The sequence below is a fragment of the Heptranchias perlo genome, unplaced genomic scaffold, assembly GCF_035084215.1.
Source record: "Heptranchias perlo isolate sHepPer1 unplaced genomic scaffold, sHepPer1.hap1 HAP1_SCAFFOLD_1452, whole genome shotgun sequence".
NCBI classification, from domain to species: Eukaryota; Metazoa; Chordata; class Chondrichthyes; order Hexanchiformes; family Hexanchidae; genus Heptranchias; species Heptranchias perlo.
Window position 1 is genome coordinate 1,491 of NW_027138703.1, and position 20,502 is coordinate 21,992.

The 20,502-nt window shown below is 50.5% G+C and overlaps 2 protein-coding genes across 2 annotated transcripts; one reads left to right on the forward strand and one right to left on the reverse strand.

Annotated features, from left to right (window-relative positions):
- Positions 1–944: 944 nt before the first annotated feature.
- On the forward strand, positions 945–3,672 carry lrrc57 (leucine rich repeat containing 57). The gene is made up of 4 exons (XM_067977376.1): positions 945–1,079; positions 1,591–1,859; positions 2,143–2,328; positions 3,004–3,672. Exons 1-4 carry the CDS (start codon positions 986–988, stop codon positions 3,043–3,045), a joined length of 591 nt encoding a protein of 196 aa, XP_067833477.1. The 5' UTR covers positions 945–985; the 3' UTR covers positions 3,046–3,672.
- A 374-nt stretch (positions 3,673–4,046) lies between these two features.
- LOC137309034 (synaptosomal-associated protein 23-like) lies at positions 4,047–19,834 on the reverse strand. Its single transcript, XM_067977375.1, has 7 exons — positions 19,738–19,834; positions 19,067–19,108; positions 14,935–14,983; positions 14,292–14,409; positions 7,617–7,772; positions 6,799–6,943; positions 4,047–5,501 (listed from the first exon to the last, which is right to left on the reverse strand). The coding sequence occupies exons 1-7, from the start codon at positions 19,792–19,794 to the stop codon at positions 5,436–5,438; spliced, it is 633 nt and encodes a 210-aa protein (XP_067833476.1). The 5' UTR covers positions 19,795–19,834; the 3' UTR covers positions 4,047–5,435.
- Between the last annotated feature and the right edge of the window lie 668 nt (positions 19,835–20,502).

A 20,502-nucleotide genomic window follows, 5' to 3' on the forward strand; every position in this document is an offset into this window, starting at 1 on the left:
CCCCCCGATCCCACTCGGACCCCCCCCCCCCCCCGCCCACTCGGACCCCCCCCCCCCGATCCCACTCGGACCCCCCCCCCCCCCCCCCCCCCCCGATCCCACTCGGACCCCCCCCCCCCCGATCCCACTCGGACCCCCCCCCCCCCCCCGATCCCACTCGGACCCCCCCCCCCCCCCCCCCCCCCGATCCACTCGGACCCCCCCCCCCCCCCCCCGATCCCACTCGGACCCCCCCCCCCCCGATCCCACTCGGACCCCCCCCCCCCCCCCGATCCCACTCGGACCCCCCCCCCCCCCCCGATCCCACTCGGACCCCCCCCCCCCCCCCGATCCACTCGGACCCCCCCCCCCCGATCCCACTCGGACCCCCCCCCCCCCCCGATCCCACTCGGACCCCCCCCCCCCCCCCCGATCCCACTCGGACCCCCCCCCCCCCCCCCCCGATCCCACTCGGACCCCCCCCCCCCCCCCCCCGATCCCACTCGGACCCCCCCCCCCCCCGATCCCACTCGGACCCCCCCCCCCCGATCCCACTCGGACCCCCCCCCCCCCCCCGATCCCACTCGGACCCCCCCCCCCCCCCCCCCCCCCGATCCACTCGGACCCCCCCCCCCCCCCGATCCCACTCGACCCCCCCCCCCCCCGATCCCACTCGGACCCCCCCCCCCCCCCCCCCGATCCACTCGGACCCCCCCCCCCCCCGATCCCACTCGGACCCCCCCCCCCGATCCCACTCGGACCCCCCCCCCCCACAGCAGTGGGTGCTTCTGGTGGGGAGGTTCTGCCAGTGTCTGAGGGAGGGGAGGCAGGTTGGCCTTTAGTTTGGATACTCTTTGTTCGTGTGTGTGCTGGTGGGAGGCTCGGGGCTCGCTGTGGGAATTCCCCTGTTCTCCCCTCGCGATTCAGACACAGAATTATGGATTTTTTTTTTATAAATGTTCAGTTTCCCGAGGACCTGCAGAGACTCGCGGCGAGTCTGAGGACGATGGACCTGTCTGGAAACAAGATCGAGACCATTGCTTCTGTTATCGGCCGCTTCGCAGCTTTGAAGAGCCTGAATCTTAATGGCAATAAATTGGGTAAGGTTCAGTAAACGTCAACTGCCCAGAGTCCGTTATATCAGACCCCCCCCCACCATGGCAATCAGTGCCTCCAGCTCACCGTTTTATTCACAGTCCTTTATGCATTTACATACACACAACTCAAACCTCCCTCATCCTTTAACTCCCTCCTCCTGCTGACCTGTTTTTTATAACTTCCCTATTTTTCTCTTTTTCCTACATTCCCTGTTCCTTTTCTTATCTTGTTTATTCCCCCTGCTCCACCGTATTAGTTTAACCCCTCCCCCACAGCACTAGTTGGGACAATCCCTCAGTGAGGACACTGGTCCCAGCCTTGTTCAGGTGAAGCCTGTCCATCCTTCTATAGGCCACTCCTGCCCCAGAACTGGTCCCAATGTCCCAGGAATCTGAACCCTTTCCTCCTACACCATTTCTCCAGCCCCTGAAAGACACAGGAATCTGAAGATAGCTCAGTACCTCACTCGTTGGCAGTTCTACCCTCTGAACAAGATTGTTTTTCTCTTGTCAGCTGTTCTCCCCGAGGAACTGGGCAAGCTGAAGAAACTGGAGGTTCTTCACCTCAACAGTAACGCACTGAAGCAGCTCCCCTCCAGCTTTGGCCAGCTGACAGTCCTGAAGACCCTGAGTCTCTCTGGGAACCAGCTGCGGGAGTTCCCACTCCAGCTGTGCCGGCTCCGACACCTGGATGTGGTGGATCTGTCCAAAAACCGAATCCAGCGCCTTCCGGATGAACTGGAGCAGCTGCAGGCCATCGAACTCAACGTCAATCAGAACCAGGTCAGTCACTGGCGACCGCTACAACTCAATAGAAAAAGGAATAGTGCCAGAGGACGAGTTGTGTGCACTATGAACTGTGAGCATTAGTTGTGTGCACTATTTGTGGGCATTATGGGTTGTGCACGCACTATTGTCCATAGTGTGAACTGTATTATTAGTTGTGCACACTACAATCTTTGTACACTATGAGGTGTGCATTATTAGTTGCTAGTTTTATAATGATTCAGATTTGCAAACAGTGCAGATTTGATTTGAGATTTAAGTGACCGTTTTATACTTTCAGATCTCTCAGATTTCCCCGCTCATCTCCCGCAGTCCACGGCTGAAAGTTCTGCGGCTAGAAGAAAACTGTTTAGAAATCTCCATGATCCCTGTCAGCATCCTGGCCGACTCCCAGATCTCCCTGCTGGCTGTGGAGGGAAACCTTTTTGAAATAAAGAACCTGCGAGACCTGGAGGGATACGAGAAGGTTGGTCATAAAATGTGACGGGCACGGATCGGATGAACTGAAAGTACAGTCAGTACCTGAAGCAGAAAGGGCAGGTTCATGTGCCAGTTCTGACTAAGGGTCCCATTTGAATCCCGTACAACATTCCTGGATTCGGCAACTTGCCGAGTGGAGACCAGACCAGCGTTTCACACCCGCTGCACTTTCAGCCCCAGCAGTTTTTAGTTCAAGTTCCAGCACAAAAACAGGCCATTTAATCCATCCAGTCTGCACCAGTGTTTTACTCCATGTGAGCTATCCATTCCAATCCCACCGTCCTGGTCTCTCCCCATACCCTTTAATGTCCCACCCATTCTCATCCCACTCTCCTAAATTGACCGAAGCAGGGATGTGAGATGAACAAGGTGTGGCTTAGAGTTGAAGGGTTGGGGGGAAAAAAAGTGGAGAGCATTGATCCAGAGTTGTAACTCAGCCCACCATATATTTCAGTTCACCTCTGCACTGTGAAGCCGATGCCAGTGTGACTCCAGTGCGCAGTTCACAGCGAGTGGGGACGGCTGACAGTTTGTAAAGAGAATTTGCAGAGATTGGGGATAGTTCCATCAGACAGGGTTTTGCACGATCGCAAGTGGGCAGGACAGTCCCGAGTGAGCGTGGGGGTCACACTCTGACTCGTGTTTTTTTTTCCCCCCTCAGTACATGGAACGCTTCACAGCAACAAAGAAGAAATTCACTTGACGAAAGGGGCACCTGCGACCGAGGTCCCTCCCTGTGGCGACCACCCAGCTTGTCTGGGCAGCTGGTTAAATGGTAGTCGTAACTTGTGATAGTCTGTACAGCGGAGGTGACTCCAACCCGTTGTAGGAGACAGTGGAAGGAGCGATGTGATGCCTCCAGCTCTGCCTGTATTCTAATTACCAGGTTTAGCAAAGCTAATGCACTGCGTGTTATCTTTAAAATGCATCGTACTCTACTGTTTTTAAGCTGCTGTGAACGCAGGGACACAGCCCCGCTCACTCCTGATCGAATCCCCTACAATTGCACCTTGTGTCCTGAGTGGGTGGAGTCTGACTGGGGACAATGGGGGCTAGAGGCTGAGGTAGGGGTAGGTCAAGGCAGCCTGGTGGCTCCAGTAACCCGATCGTTCTTCCCTGGATCCCCTACTCCATAACTTGGAGGGCCTCAGCCTGAAGCCGTGACTTGCTGGCGAGGAGGCTGCGGCCTGGGCCTATAGCTGCTGAGGCTCGGCCTTTGAGGTTAAAGGTGACTGCAGCCACAGCCTGTTGTAGCCTCTTGCTGGTGAGTTCTAGGTTCATTCCTTCTATCAGCAGTGTATATAAAAATAAAAACACTTTGCACATAAAATGCTTCCTTGTTAATCCTGTATCTTTGATTTGATGTGGGTGAGCAGCGACAGGGAGCTCTGGGGCACACTGGTGTGATGAAGGGGCAGTGAGGACAGAAGTCTCTGCTGGACTGCACCCCGGCACTGGCCATAGTATGAGTAGGAGGATCAGTCAGACCCATTGCCAGGGCCGGGTGCACAGCGGCAATATCAGTCTAAAGTTGTGGAGGTTCAGGCCAAATGAAGCAGCTATGAGTTAGGGACAGCGTACTAAGTGGGAAGCCTCCCTCCTGCACCATGTAATGGATATTTAGATGTGTTTTAACTAAATTAAATCAATGTTCTTTCATCTTACTGGCTTGATGCGGAACAAGGCCAGGTTTCTCAGCTGCAATGACATCTTTTGGAGGATTTATTTATTTTAGAAAAAGAATTGAGACAATTGAAGGCAGAGCCAGGTAGCAGTTAGTAATCACATTATTTAAACATTATTATTTCCCAATAAGCTCAATGCAATTGGAGAGAAGTGATTAAATGTGCAATATATATTACAGCAAGCCCTGAGCGCTGGAGACAGACAGTCTGTGCAGCCCTGACCACTGCTCATCTTCACTCGTTTTCTGTACATGAGTTGCTGACAGTAAGTGATAATGTGAAGCTGTGGGAGGCATTGGATAAGGTGCTAGATAAAGACCTTTATGTGGAGAATCCTGCCTGAGGAGAGAGCCAGCTTCACCCCCACCCCCCTCTGAGACACAGACTCCCACCCACCAGGTGAGAAATGGCTCGACACTGTGTCATCCCATCTAAACGCCAATTCATTTATACTACAGGCATAGCATAGGGGGGGGTCTCTCTCCTCCCTCCACCCCCAGTGAAGTTTTGAAAGTAACAGCAGTGTGTGTAAGGGGACAGTTGGGGATGTGCACCCCTCCACAGTGGCCAGGGCTGAAACAGCATCACCCACATTACAGTATTATTCTTAAACCTTGAGTTGCCAAACTAAATATGACTAAAAATTGGAAGAGACTCACAGGAACAACAGGAGGTAGGGCAGGGGGAGCAGGCCAATAGACACAGTAGTAGCTGTCTGGATTACAGCAGTGACCCAGAGACGGTGCCATTACTGAAGTAGAATTTTTGGGACTCCAAGTTGGTCTGTCCCACTCAAACAGTGAAAATATGAAACCATCCCAGGACATACACACCCAAAGTTCCCCTCATTCTCCTCCCTTCAGATCAACACTATTCTCTAGTCTTCCTTTGGCTCATGCAGCTCTTGCCTGAAAGATGAATATAAATTTTAAGACAATCTGGTGGCAGCTGAGTGGAGGGAGGGAAAAGAGAGACAGACCAGCCTCCCATATATTGTTGATTTGGATTGGTAAACTGCCCATGGCTCAGTCTTGCTCCTTGCAGTCAGGCCTTCGCTTTCATTACATCAGTGATCAGTGAACACCCACTGGATGTGTACAATGAACACGCTGCTATCAGAAGCCACTTGAACATTAGGCAAGTGGGGGGAAAAAAAATCGTTCACGTCTCTGGATACTGCACCGACTGGCTTCAGAGTCTGGCTGGGAGACTGCGCACTGGTGAATAATGCAATGAGTCACTCAGCACCAACACACATCATGGACTAAATTCAAGGAGTCAGCTCATGGGAGAAATCAAGATGCAGGAAGGCACAAGAAGGCGCAGTGACTCCTACGGAAAGGGGAGCAGAAATCAGACTCGATGGCGAAGCTGTACATTCAGGGCCGAGTCTCGAGTGGGCTCCATGTTACTTTTTGATGAGTTTGTTTGCTTTCACGTTGGCATCATCGATCCGAGGTTTGATAACATCAGCCTGTTAAACACAGAGAAACAGTCAGCACCAGCTCATCGCACACACAGGACTATGTTTGCTGCTCCCGTCCGATAGGATTTTATCTCTAAGTGTCATAAGTTCACAACCAGCTGCAGCTAAAATCCAAATTACAGTCTAACTCAATATAGGAACAGGAGTAGGCCATTCAGTAAGATGACTGATCTGTACCTTAACTCCATTTACCCGCCTTGGTTCCCTATTACTTATTACCCTTACCTAACAAAAATCTCAGTTTGGAAATTTTCAATTGACCCCCAGCCTCAACAGCTTTGAGGGAGAGAGTTCCAGATTTCCACGACTATGTGTGAAGAAGTGCTTCCTGGCATTGCCCCGCACAGCCTAGCTCTAATTTTAAGGTTATGCGCCCTTGTTCTGGACTCCCCTGCCAAAGGAAGGTGAGATAGTTTCTCTCTCTTATCAAAACCTTTAATCATCTTCAACACCTCAATTAGATCACCCCTTAATCTTCCACATTCAAGAGAATACAAGCCTAGTCTATAAAACCTGTCCTTGTAATTTAACCCCAGTGTCATTCTGGTGAATCTGGACTGCACTGGGCGGTGTCCAAAACTGAATGCAGTACTCCAGATTGGTGGTGGGGGGGGGGGGGGGGGGGAGGAGGAGGAATTTTATACAGTTTATACTGTAGCATAACTTCCAACCTTTGTAACAATATAATTGTTATTAATCAAATTCAGGCTGGAGAGAGGAGCCAAACCACATTTAAACAAACTCTGTAATTTACTGTTATCTCTACAAGTCGAGTTGTTTTTGAACGTATCAGTTATTCAAATCCAGGAAGCCCCGGGAACTGTTCAGCCAACCAAGTTGAGACAAGCCTATCTTACTGCCCTGATGGACAGCAGTGTTTCTCAAGCGACAGATAGGTTAGACTAGTTAGCACCTGCAGATACAAAAGACAAGACGAAGCTACCTATATAAAAACTATCCACAAAACAATAGCTTAGCATATTTTGCTTTTCATGCAAGGAGCTGGTTAGCATATCCTCTACTGAAGTATAGATATTACATAATATGCCATACAGTCACTTGTTCATCTTTTAATTTGGAACAAGGCCTGATGTTGTGATTCTCTAAGATGGGTAACTGAAGGAGAAGTTGTCTGCTTGCTATCCTTGACTTGTTATCCACGATTTACCTTGCTCTCAGGGGAAGATACTCAAGACTGTGGAGAGCTAAGACTCGCCCTGCAAGTGTAATCTACGCTATGGAAGCCGTAGCATCTTGAGTAAGGAGGGCAGAAACACAACAGTACCTTATCGGCAATGTTATCAATCATCTTGTTCTGGGACTCGATCTCGTTGCCCATGTCGATGGCCATGTTTTTCAAGTTTCCAATGATATTGCCCACTTGTTGCATGTTGTCTTCCATTTCATCCTCTCTGGCGTCATTGGTTATCCTGAAACGGAACCCCAATTCTCAGGTTATTACACATGGGGACTTGGAAGGGTGAATGACCATCGTCTCCATTCCACACTGCCCTTCACTGTTAAAATAAATTCACCAGCGGGCCTCGAACAACCGGGGCACTGTTGGGGAGGCGCCAGAGTCGCTGCCCTCGGGGACACCAGAGAGGCGCTGGATGATTTACTCTTTCGGAAGTACGAAAGGCCAGGTCCTGAAAAGCAGAGCTGCCAAATTTGTTACCTTTATACTCTTGGGGACCACCGATGCTCTGCAACATACCTGACCAGACCCATCCAGCTTTGGAGATGGGTCACAGCAGATCGATGGGGTGGGGAGGTCGTGCTCGCTCTCCCCCGGCAGGGGGAGAAGGTCATGACCACTCTCCCCCAGCCCCGGGGGGGGGGGGGGGGGGGGGGAGTTCTTGAACACACTCCCCCGGCTGGGGGGCGGGGTCATGACCACTGTCCCCCAGGGGATAGTGATGGACAGGTCATGCTCGCTCTCAGTCGGAGTGGGGCAGAGGTCGTGCCAGCTGCTTCCACTGGATCCCCCGTGTTTGTCTGCTCTCTGATTAGAGTGTCTGGGGAGTGACTTGTATGTGTGGGCCTGTGTTCAGTGTCCGCGCTGCGAAGTTTGGAGAGTGATGGAACCCCTGTCCCACCTACCTGCGGACATAACCTTCTCCTTCTCCGCCCCGCCTGGCCATCTCGTGGTTGTCGTGCGCACTGCCCGGCTGATTGGAAACAACTCTGCCCGTCTTCCCATCAGAGTCGCTGCTCCAGGCTTTCTTGTACGCGTCCCCCATCTCAAAATTCTTCATCCTGCGAGAGAGAAAGACACGTCTCTGTTATTGGAGGACTCGCATCTGGTCATCCTTCAGTTGGGGAGGGAGGGTTCCCCCGAGTACATTGCAACACTGACTACACTCCAAAAGTACTTCATTGATTGTGAAGCGCGTTGGGATGTCCTGAGATTGTAAAAGACACTATATAAATGCAAATTCTTTCCTTTACATGCTGAATACAGGAGGCACCAATTCACGATATCATGGTTTTCAGCTCACAGCACAGAAGATAAGCAATGTGAATGAAACATGCAGTCCCTGCAGCAGCTACGAGCATCAATCTCCTCTCCTCTAATAGTCTGCACTGCAATCTGGAGATCATTTCCAAAACAGTGCATCCCTCTCCCGCCTCCTTTCAATCATTTCCTCCCCTAAATTGCTGAGGGTGGGGCTCCACAGGCCCTGGCCCCCGCCACCTCACTCAGGGACACACTTCACACCTCATGCCCGGTGAGTGTCCAATTTGGTTCTCGCCAGGCAGTTCCCAACACGGGGCCAAAGGATGAGGAGCTGCCTTCTCCCTCCCTCCCTCCCTCCCTCACCCGGGGCACAACGTTTTATCGGAGCAACCTGACTGAGATCAGCTAACCCAGCACAGACCAGGGACCGAGGCAGACACTAGCTGGCCTCAATCACTCACTCAGTTACACACTACCTTCACCACCCGAACCACAAGGGATCTACTCCCTTAGACAATAACCACAAATAAATACTTAGGATGCCCCTGATAAAGGGGCGATACCAAAGGACTGGAGGAAGGCAAATGTAGCGCCTCGAAAATGGATTGGAGGATCCAAGGAAAATTCTAGAATCGAGGGCCAAGGACAAGATGGGGAGATACAAACTAATGGGCAAGTGTCAGCATGGATTTACACAAGGAACGCCAGGGCAGCCCAGTGCACTTTGATAAAGTAACTGGGATTAGTTAGGGTTGGATTTGAGAGCTTTTCACAAGGTCCCTATTGGAAAACGAGGTGAGGAAATCAGTTATTGGGCATGGCGCATGGAGATGGGTCGAATCGGGGCTGGGCAATAGGAACCACAGCCCGGGGGGTGGGGCGGTGTTTACACCGCTGGGGGATGGGGGGGGGGGGGGGGGGAACAGACCGGCTACAGAGGGACTCAGAATCCTTCCTCTCTTTCAGCCAATTCCATTTGGTTCACCCCGGCGGGGGATTCGGGGACCAGCTACAGATGGACCACTATTTATCCCTCAACCAATATCACTAAAAATACAGATGATCTGAACATTATCACATTGCTCTTTGTGGGATCTTGCTGTGCATAAATAGGCTGCTGTGTTTCCCTACATTACAACAGTGACTGCACTTCAAAAGTACTTCATTTGCTGTGACGTGCTTTGGGACGTCCTGAGGCTGTGAAAGGTGCTATATAAATGCAAGTCCTTTCTTTCTTTTAATAGGACCGGATTGCAAGACTAACATAATTCAACAGACACAGACCAAGCTCATGCAGCATGCAGTTAAATGTACCACCTACTCAATACGTGGACAGCACACGCTGATCCCCAAATCGGCCGAGTTCTCCATGCCAGAATCCACTGTGTACGTCACTGACTGGCTCCCACTTTCCACTCAGGGTTATATTAGGGTTAATCTCCAACGAATGAAGCACAGGAAGGAAAAAAAAAGGGTGGTGGGGGGAAGAGTGAGAGAGAGAGAGAAAGAGAGCAAGAAAATGAACTCAAAGAACAGACATTATAGGTAGAGCAGTGTTAGTGAGAATTCGAGCATTACAGGAACCAGCCTGGCATTCTCTTCCTAAACTGCACACTAGAATCAGAATCCTGAGAGTCACAGCTTGATCTCTATTGGTTGATTGACCCATTAATGGACAGCGGTAGCAAAAGTGTTGAGCAGATCATGATTGTTAGAGAGCAGCTGAACTGCGACCAGCAGAAAGGAGTTAGTGTTGACACACAACAGGCCTGAGAACTCAATCATCACACATCATGCTGAGCATGTCACACATTAACCACAACTGCTGTTCCCAAGCTTGAATATTGACATCACTCCCTTGGTCTGGTTAAATTCTGTTCAATTTACAAGTCACATTTGCACAGACTTTACATATAATAACTGGCATAAAGCAAATCTATTGGCAGCTCCCAGCACCAGTGTGTGCTGCACACAGCAACTGACACCGAGTTAAAGACAGACAACCAGTCACCCCTCAACACAGCACCAGCTGGGTTAGCAGGTACAGCACGGGTTAGATACAGAGTAAAGCTCCCTCTACACTGTCCCATCAAACACTCCCAGGGCAGGTACAGCACAGGTTAGATACAGAGTAAAGCTCCCTCCACACTGTCCCATCAAACACTCCCAGGGCAGGTACAGGGTTAGATACAGAGTAAAGCTCCCTCCACACTGTCCCATCAAACACTCCCAGGGCAGGTACAGCACGGGTTAGATACAGAGTAAAGCTCCCTCTACACTGTCCCATCAAACATTCCCAGGGCAGGTACAGGGTTAGATACAGAGTAAAGCTCCCTCTACACTGTCCCATCAAACATTCCCAGGGCAGGTACAGGGTTAGATACAGAGTAAAGCTCCCTCTACACTGTCCCATCAAACACTCCCAGGGCAGGTACAGGGTGAGATACAGAGTAAAGCTCCCTCGACACTATCCCATCAAACACTCCCAGGGCAGGTATAGGGTTAGATACAGAGTAAAGCTCCCTCTACACTGTCCCATCAAACACTCCCAGGGCAGGTACAGGGTTAGATACAGAGTAAAGCTCCCTCTACACTGTCCCATCAATCACTCCCAGGGCAGGTACAGGGTTAGATACAGAGTAAAGCTCCCTCTACACTGTCCCATCAAACACTCCCAGGGCAGGTACAGCACGGGTTAGATACAGAGTAAAGCTCCCTCTACACTGTCCCATCAAACACTCCCAGGGCAGGTACAGCACAGGTTAGATACAGAGTAAAGCTCCCTCTACACTGTCCCATCAATCACTCCCAGGGCAGGTACAGGGTTAGATACAGAGTAAAGCTCCCTCTACACTGTCCCATCAATCACTCCCAGGGCAGGTACAGGGTTAGATACAGAGTAAAGCTCCCTCTACACTGTCCCATCAAACACTCCCAGGGCAGGTACAGGGTTAGATACAGAGTAAAGCTCCCTCCACACTGTCCCATCAAACACTCCCAGGGCAGTTACAGCACGGGTTAGATACAGAGTAAAGCTCCCTCTACACTGTCCCATCAAACACTCCCAGGGCAGTTACAGCACGGGTTAGATACAGAGTAAAGCTCCCTCTACACTGTCCCATCAAACACCCCCAGGGCAGGTACAGCACGGGTTAGATACAGAGTGAAGCTCCCTTTACACTGTCCCATGAAACACTCCCAGGGCAGGTACAGCACGGGTTAGATACAGAGTGAAGCTCCCTCTACACTGTCCCATCAAACACTCCCAGGGCAGGTACAGCACGGGTTAGATACAGAGTAAAGCTCCCTCTACACTGTCCCATCAAACACTCCCAGGGCAGGTACAGCACGGGTTAGATACAGAGTAAAGCTCCCTCTACACTGTCCCATCAAACACTCCCAGGGCAGGTACAGGGTTAGATACAGAGTGAAGCTCCCTCTACACTGTCCCATCAAACACTCCCAGGGCAGGTACAGCACGGGTTAGATACAGAGTGAAGCTCCCTCTACACTGTCCCATCAAACACTCCCAGGGCAGGTACAGCACGGGTTAGATACAGAGTAAAGCTCCCTCCACACTGTCCCATCAAACACTCCCAGGGCAGGTACAGCACGGGTTAGATACAGAGTAAAGCTCCCTCTACACTGTCCCATCAAACACTCCCAGGGCAGGTACAGCACGGGTTAGATACAGAGTAAAGCTCCCTCTACACTGTCCCATCAAACACTCCCAGGGCAGGTACAGCACAGGTTAGATACAGAGTAAAGCTCCCTCTACACTGTCCCATCAATCACTCCCAGGGCAGGTACAGGGTGAGATAGAGTAAAGCTCCCTCTACACTGTCCCATCAAACACTCCCAGGGCAGGTACAGCACGGGTTAGATACAGAGTAAAGCTCCCTCTACACTGTCCCATCAATCACTCCCAGGGCAGGTACAGGGTTAGATACAGAGTAAAGCTCCCTCTACACTGTCCCATCAAACACTCCCAGGGCAGGTACAGGGTTAGATACAGAGTAAAGCTCCCTCCACACTGTCCCATCAAACACTCCCAGGGCAGTTACAGCACGGGTTAGATACAGAGTAAAGCTCCCTCTACACTGTCCCATCAAACACTCCCAGGGCAGTTACAGCACGGGTTAGATACAGAGTAAAGCTCCCTCTACACTGTCCCATCAAACACTCCCAGGGCAGTTACAGCACGGGTTAGATACAGAGTAAAGCTCCCTCTACACTGTCCCATCAAACACTCCCGGGGCAGGTACAGCACGGGTTAGATACAGAGTGAAGCTCCCTTTACACTGTCCCATGAAACACTCCCAGGGCAGGTACAGCACGGGTTAGATACAGAGTGAAGCTCCCTCTACACTGTCCCATCAAACACTCCCAGGGCAGGTACAGCACGGGTTAGATACAGAGTAAAGCTCCCTCTACACTGTCCCATCAAACACTCCCAGGGCAGGTACAGCACGGGTTAGATACAGAGTAAAGCTCCCTCTACACTGTCCCATCAAACACTCCCAGGGCAGGTACAGGGTTAGATACAGAGTGAAGCTCCCTCTACACTGTCCCATCAAACACTCCCAGGGCAGGTACAGCACGGGTTAGATACAGAGTGAAGCTCCCTCTACACTGTCCCATCAAACACTCCCAGGGCAGGTACAGCACGGGTTAGATACAGAGTAAAGCTCCCTCCACACTGTCCCATCAAACACTCCCAGGGCAGGTACAGCACGGGTTAGATACAGAGTAAAGCTCCCTCTACACTGTCCCATCAAACACTCCCAGGGCAGGTACAGCACGGGTTAGATACAGAGTAAAGCTCCCTCTACACTGTCCCATCAATCACTCCCAGGGCAGGTACAGGGTGAGATAGAGTAAAGCTCCCTCTACACTGTCCCATCAAACACTCCCAGGGCAGGTACAGCACAGGTTAGATACAGAGTAAAGCTCCCTCTACACTGTCCCATCAATCACTCCCAGGGCAGGTACAGGGTTAGATACAGAGTAAAGCTCCCTCTACACTGTCCCATCAAACACTCCCAGGGCAGGTACAGGGTTAGATACAGAGTAAAGCTCCCTCCACACTGTCCCATCAAACACTCCCAGGGCAGTTACAGCACGGGTTAGATACAGAGTAAAGCTCCCTCTACACTGTCCCATCAAACACTCCCAGGGCAGTTACAGCACGGGTTAGATACAGAGTAAAGCTCCCTCTACACTGTCCCATCAAACACTCCCAGGGCAGTTACAGCACGGGTTAGATACAGAGTAAAGCTCCCTCTACACTGTCCCATGAAACACTCCCAGGGCAGGTACAGCACGGGTTAGATACAGAGTGAAGCTCCCTCTACACTGTCCCATCAAACACTCCCAGGGCAGGTACAGCACGGGTTAGATACAGAGTAAAGCTCCCTCTACACTGTCCCATCAAACACTCCCAGGGCAGGTACAGGGTTAGATACAGAGTGAAGCTCCCTCTACACTGTCCCATCAAACACTCCCAGGGCAGGTACAGCACGGGTTAGATACAGAGTGAAGCTCCCTCCACACTGTCCCATCAAACACTCCCAGGGCAGGTACAGCACGGGTTAGATACAGAGTAAAGCTCCCTCTACACTGTCCCATCAAACACTCCCAGGGCAGGTACAGGGTTAGATACAGAGTAAAGCTCCCTTTACACTGTCCCACAGCATTCCTTAACTCCAGCATAACACCCATGTCTGCATCTATGTGGAACAGCCACTGCCCACTTAATGTCCTTTGCTTCATTCCAATGAATCTCTCCATTTTAACACCTGGGATGTAATTTGAAGGACATTTACTGGTGCCCTGCCTGCACTGAAGGCACTGCACTCTGCTCACACGGCAGCCTGTCTGTCATTGCTTAGGGGGTAGCACTCAGTCAGAATATTGTGGGTTCAAGTCCCACTCCAGAGACTTGAGCACAAAATCTAGGCTGACACTTCAATGCAGTACTGAGGGAGTGCTACACTGTTGGAGATGCAGTCTTTCGGATGAAACGTTAAACTGAGGCCCTGTCTCCCCGGTATGCTGACCAATATTTATGCCTCAACCAACATCACTAAAACAGATTATGTGGTCATTATCGCAGTTTGTGGGACCTTGTGTGCAAATTGGCTGCCACATTTCCTATATTACAACAGTGACTACACTTCAAAAGTACTTCATTGGCTGTAAAGTGCTTTGGGACGCCCTGAAAGGCGCTACAGAAATGCAAGTGTTGCTTTCTAGCATACCCTGGTTGGCTGGGGACAGTTGGAAGCCATTCACTGGACGTGCCCAGAGACACCTACCTGTTACATGGACACACACACAGGCCACAACACTTGTTGAGCTCAGTCAGATTTTTCTCTGCCTCCTTCATGTCCTGGTTGATTTGATCCAGACCCTCATCAATCCGCTTCAGTTGTTCTAAACAAAAACAGCAGGTAGCCACAAGGTCAGGTGTTTTGTGGAGCAGCTGAGCTTCTCCCCATCTGTTCCCACCCTGTTTAACTCTACCAATCACCAGAATGCCACAATGTAAGAGGTGGGAAATCCTGCTGGAATGACTAGGCCCCCTTCCTCCTCCTCCCCACCGGTCAGGAAGCACCCAGGCAGTAGATCTCTTACCAGGATGTGCCAGTACTGCCGAGGCCCAATAGTTCAGCGGCTGACAGCACCATTGGATACAGAGCAGGAGGTGGGGACACCACCCACACCCACACACGTCCAACTGTTCGAAAGGAAACTGTGCCTGTTGTTCACTGCAGGCTCACCCCCACGTTCCTCTGTCCCACCCTTCCCTGCAAGTATGGGCCCACACTGACCAGCCCTGGGGGCTGTGGAGCACATACACCAGCCAGACCCCCATCCACCCGCCCCCCATCGACCCCCAGGGGGCCCCGCCCCCACCGACCAGGCCCACCCCCCCACCAGGCAGAACTAGGCACTCACCTCCCTGCTCATCCAGCATGGTCAGAGTCTTGCCACCAGCGTCCCTACTCTGCAGCAAAGGGAGGAAGAATCAGCACACCGACCGGTCATTTTAATCAGAGATGGGGGGTGCACAGAAGAAGGAACACTAACAATGCGCCATGCACTCTCTACATATCACAGAAGAAGGAACACTAACAATGCGCCATGCACTCTCTACATATCACAGAAGGAGGAACACTAACAATGCGCCATGCACTCTCTACAAATCACAGAAGGAGGAACACTAACAATGCGCCATGCACTCTCTACATATCACAGAAGAAGGAACACTAACAATGCGCCATGCACTCTCTACATATCACAGAAGAAGGAACACTAACAATGCGCCATGCACTCTCTACATATCACAGAAGAAGGAACACTAACAATGCGCCATGCACTCTCTACATATCACAGAAGAAGGAACACTAACAATGCGCCATGCACTCTCTACATATCACAGAAGAAGGAACACTAACAATGCGCCATGCACTCTCTACATATCACAGAAGAAGGAACACTAACAATGCGCCATGCACTCTCTACATATCACAGAAGAAGGAACACTAACAATGCGCCATGCACTCTCTACATATCACAGCGCTTGATTCTCCACATCCACCATGGGATGAACCAGAATGAATGAACAAGAAGCACAGGCATTCACTCTGCACCTCCGCCAGCTCACACCTGAAGTGCCACTGTGTGGGTTAAGGGCCCAGACCGCAAGGATCTGTCTCCCCATCCCCAGCCCAGCACTTTGTTTTAGTGTTCACACTGTAGCATTTCTCTGAAGAGGCAAAATAACCTCAAGGCCACATGGTTGGTTGGGGTTGGAGCGAGAATGTGAAAGGACAGAAACATTGTCCCAGCTCTTCAGCTGCAATGCTCTCCTTCAATAAGCATTTGTCCACCTCCCCTTTTCTAATACTTAACAAATTCCCTTTTTAAATGAGGTGTTCAAAATAATCATCAGTTTTGGTAGAGTAGATAGGGAGAAACTGTTTCTAGTGGCAGAAGGGTCAGTAACCAGAGGACACAGATTTAACATCATTGGCAAAAGAACCAGGTGGGGGGGGGGGGGGAAGACAAGGATAATTTTTTTTTACGCAGCGAGTTGTAATGATCTGGAATGCACTGCCTGAAAGGGCAGTGGAAGCAGATTCAATAATAACTTTCAAAAGGGAATTGGATAAATACTTGAAAAGGAAAAATTGGCAGGGCTATGGGGAATTGGACAGCACGGTCAAAGATGGGCCAAATGACCACCTCCTGCGCTGAGAGGTTCGGAAAGTATCGAGAGAATCGTGGTGACCGGACTGTGCAGAGCGATGAGTTTCTCGAAGGCATTTAACATCATAACTGTGGACATCAGAATTTATAATGGCAAAAAGTTTATAGAAAAAGTGGCAAAAACATAACAGGAAATGAAGTGGCACAAGGAGGAAGTGTGTGCAGATACAAGGTTTTAATATATTACAGATAGACGAGCACAACCTGTCCCGATCAGCTCCAGCCCAATCCCCTCAATCAGCTCCAGCTCCTCCTCCCCTCCCTCGATCACTAATTTACCTGCATTATGCACTCCATACAATTACCCCCAGCAGGCGTGGCTAAGTGGCCTATATCATTTTCCACCCTCCGGTCCTTGGGCACCTGTCGCATTTCTAGATTTTTGCCGATTTGGCTTAGGAAGAGCTTTGAGTTCATTTACATTACGTTGCTATTAAGTTAAATTCAGAGCACACACAAGCTATCGGGGAAAGCATACTTGACCCAGCAGCTCTCATACCGTATCGGCTTGAGCTAATGGTACGTTCTAGTGACATTCACAGATATAAAGCTGAATGGCCTCATTCATTTGAGCAGAGCAAGGGGTCACTCAGCTCAGCGGACAGTGCCACTGCCAGAGAACCCACACCCAGCAGGGCAGCAGCAGGTTTGATTGGCAGCCCAAACAGCCAATGCACAACACAAACAGCTGGGAGGGGGTCAGAAGGAAAGCATTTGGCTTCCATCTATCTAGGAGAGAAGGCAGTCTGTAGCGAGCTCAGGCTGTTAACATCCAGGGAGGAAAGGAATCCTCCTCCCAATCAGTTCAGCAAATGCCGACTCGTAAAGTGAAGCTTGTCCTATTTCAGGCTGAGTTTGCGTGATTCTTTTCGATGTTACGAGGAGTAACGGGTTCGTTTGAATTTCACTGTGTTCTGTTTATTCATCTTAAATGTAAAATAAATCAGTTTGTTGGTTTACAATTGGCTTCAACTCTCGAGAGAGTGTGTATCAGTCCGCCTGCCTGGCAGTGAGCGAGATACACGTGGGGTCGTGTGAGAGAATAGTGTCCAGTACACCTGATGAGGGATTTGATTAAACACCCACAGGTCATGCTATTGTATGACCAGCTATTACATAGAATTAACAGCACAAACAGGCCATTCGGCCCAACTGGGTCTACACCAGTGTTTACGCTCCACTTGAGCCTCCTCATCAGTATATCCATCTATTCCTTTCTCCATCGTGTGTTTATCTAGCTTCCCCTTAAAGGCATCTCTGCTATTCGCCTCAGCTACTCCATGTGGTAGCAAGTTCTACATTCGAAACACTCTCTGGATAAAGAAATTTCTCCCATGTTCCTTATTGGATTTATTAGTGACTATCTTATATTTATGGCACCTGGTTTTGGACTTCCCACAAGTGGAAACACTATGAGGGGTTTTGATAAGAGTAGATATGGAGAAACTGTTTCCAGTGGCCGGGGGTGGGGGGGCGGTAATCAGAGGTAATACATTTAAGTTAATAAGCAAAAGAACCACGGGGAAGATGAGAAGTTTTTTTAAAAACACAGCGAGTTATGATGATCTGGAATACACTGCCTGAAAGGGAGGTGGAAGCAGATTCAATAATAACTTTCAAAAGGGAATTGGATAAATACTTGATGGGGAAAAATCTGCAGGGCTATGGGGAAAGAGCGGGGGAGTGGTATTAATTGGATAGCTCCTAGATATTAAAAGGTAAACTTCTGATCATAAGGGACACAGGGACCACCTGTGGGAGTGACGGGACACGCTGAACCCCAGAGAATATTTACCTAAAATTTGTAAAGGCACCTTTTGAATTTCGAAAGCCTGTGAAATGGGTTGTGCCCTGGCCGTCTCCTCCAGGATGGATACACTTGCTAATGCCATGACCGTTCAAATATCTCTCTCCAGTAGCGGCTCTTTCATGCACCCCTCAGGTACTACTACAGTCAGGTCACTGGAAAGCTGCAATGAACGAATCTCCAATGTACAGCCGTCTGCAATATTTAACCAAAACGCAGTGCCGGCTCCTGCATTGTAGTAAAGGCTGATTACAGAACCAGTGCCCCTACACTCAGCACTGTACCCCTACAGAACCAGTGCCCCTACACTCAGCACTGTACCCCTACAGAACCAGTGCCCCAACACTCAGCACTGTAACCCTACAGAACCAGTGCCCCAACACTCAGCACTGTAACCCTACAGAACCAGTGCCCCAACACTCAGCACTGTAACCCTACAGAACCAGTGCCCCAACACTCAGCACTGTAACCCTACAGAACCAGTGCCCCAACACTCAGCACTGTAACCCTACAGAACCAGTGCCCCAACACTCAGCACTGTACCCCTACAGAACCAGTGCCCCTACACTCAGCACTGTAACCCTACAGAACCAGTGCCCCAACACTCAGCACTGTAACCCTACAGAACCAGTGCCCCTACACTCAGCACTGTAACCCTACAGAACCAGTGCCCCTACACTCAGCACTGTAACCCTACAGAACCAGTGCCCCTACACTCAGCACTGTAACCCTACAGAACCAGTGCCCCTACACTCAGCACTGTAACCCTACAGAACCAGTGCCCCTACACTCAGCACTGTAACCCTACAGAACCAGTGCCCCTACACTCAGCACTGTAACCCTACAGAACCAGTGCCCCTACACTCAGCACTGTAACCCTACAGAACCAGTGCCCCTACACTCAGCACTGTAACCCTACAGAACCAGTGCCCCTACACTCAGCACTGTAACCCTACAGAACCAGTGCCCCTACACTCAGCACTGTAACCCAACAGATGAAGTTTACTTTACCTCCTCTGTCAACCGCAGCATCCTCCGGGTGCTCTCCAGGGACTGTGAACAGAGGAACAGACATCATGATCAGGAGGACCCTGGCCGCGCCACACGCGGGAGCCCGGCATTCACCAGTCACGATAGTTGGCACCTTAGTAACTTTACTGCTGGTCACTGCATTGAATGTTTGGCAGTCAGCCCCCTTCAGAAATTAAAATAAACCCATGGCTGCTGGAAACACCAAGCTGGAGCAGTAGGTGCTGGACCAAGGACACTGGGAGGGCCTTGCGGGGCCCGGTCCACCCCAGGATTGACCAGTAGGGCCCAACATTTGGAGAGAGCAGCAAGTTGTTTGGGGTGGAGACCTTAGATCAGAGCTGGTTAACTGTCTCGCCAGAGAAGTGAGTTGATCTCAGCAGTGGAGATAATAAAACAGGCCCCAGCACCATCCCCATCGGGTAGTGAGGGGCACCCACGCCCCATCCACCAACTCCTGTTGGAAAGTGACGGGGTGTGGGTGGTGACAGAATTGGGCTCAGCTGTGATGCCCTGTGAGTCTCCACAGCCCTCTCCCCTAGTCCTCAGTACAAGGGGGAAAATCCTACTGCTGTTTAAAAGGACACACACACATTCCCGCCCAACTATTCCAGTCTGCTTTCAACTGACCCCCAATGAAAGCTGGGACTCACCTCATCGGTCACCTGGTTGGCTCGGTCCTGTATATTCTCAGTAGACATGTCTGCCATACTGATCTGCCCCAAACCTGTAAAAGAGACACACGTCAGGGTGAAACAAAACCAAACGTACTTCCTCCCGAGTTCTGGGAGGAGTTGCGCCAAGCCATGCTTCCCGAGCATACGAGTGTTTCAAAAACTGACAGCAGCCTCACGCTAACCATTGCTCAACACAGTCTTTGCAAAGGAAGATGTTGCATCTATTTCTCTGGTTCCTACATAGGAATTACTGGACAAATAAAAGACCGAGGTCCATCTCGATCGCCTTCTACCATCCTGGTAGTCAAATACAATAGTGGACTTACACAAGAACAGGAGGAGGCCATTCAGCCCCTCAAGCTTGTACCTCCATTCAATTAGATCATGGCTGATTTGAACCTCAACTCCAATTATCCGGCTTTGCTCCATATCCCTGATACCCTTACCTAACAAAAATCTATCAACCTTAGTCTTGAAAATTTCAATTGCCGCCACGCCCGAGTACTGTTCATTGTTTAATAAATTCAAACTATTTTGATGTGATGCATACTATTTTGAAAACTTCTATAGACACTCCCCTGTCCACCATGCTAGTCATGTCCTCACAACAATTCAATTAGATCAGATCTGAACTACCTTCACAAATCCATGCCAACTCTCTCTGATCAGCTCATACACGTCTAAGTGCTCAGTCATTCTGATGGATTCGAGGAACGATCCCACAACTAATGTTAAACTGAT

Bases quoted from the DNA above. Each gene is read 5' to 3' on its own strand.
- LOC137309034 (XM_067977375.1), bottom strand. From the start codon at position 19,794: ATGGCAGACATGTCTACTGAGAATATACAGGACCGAGCCAACCAGGTG. The intron at 7,773-14,291 runs GTAGGTGTCTCT...TCTCTCTCGCAG, and splicing joins TGTGTGTGTCCATGTAACAG to GATGAAGAATTTTGAGATGG. The intron at 5,502-6,798 runs GTACTGTTGTGT...TGTGTTTAACAG, and splicing joins TTGATAACATTGCCGATAAG to GCTGATGTTATCAAACCTCG.
- lrrc57 (XM_067977376.1), top strand. From the start codon at position 986: ATGGACCTGTCTGGAAACAAGATCGAGACCATTGCTTCTGTTATCGGC. The intron at 1,860-2,142 runs GTCAGTCACTGG...TTATACTTTCAG, and splicing joins TCAACGTCAATCAGAACCAG to ATCTCTCAGATTTCCCCGCT. The intron at 2,329-3,003 runs GTTGGTCATAAA...TTCCCCCCTCAG, and splicing joins ACCTGGAGGGATACGAGAAG to TACATGGAACGCTTCACAGC.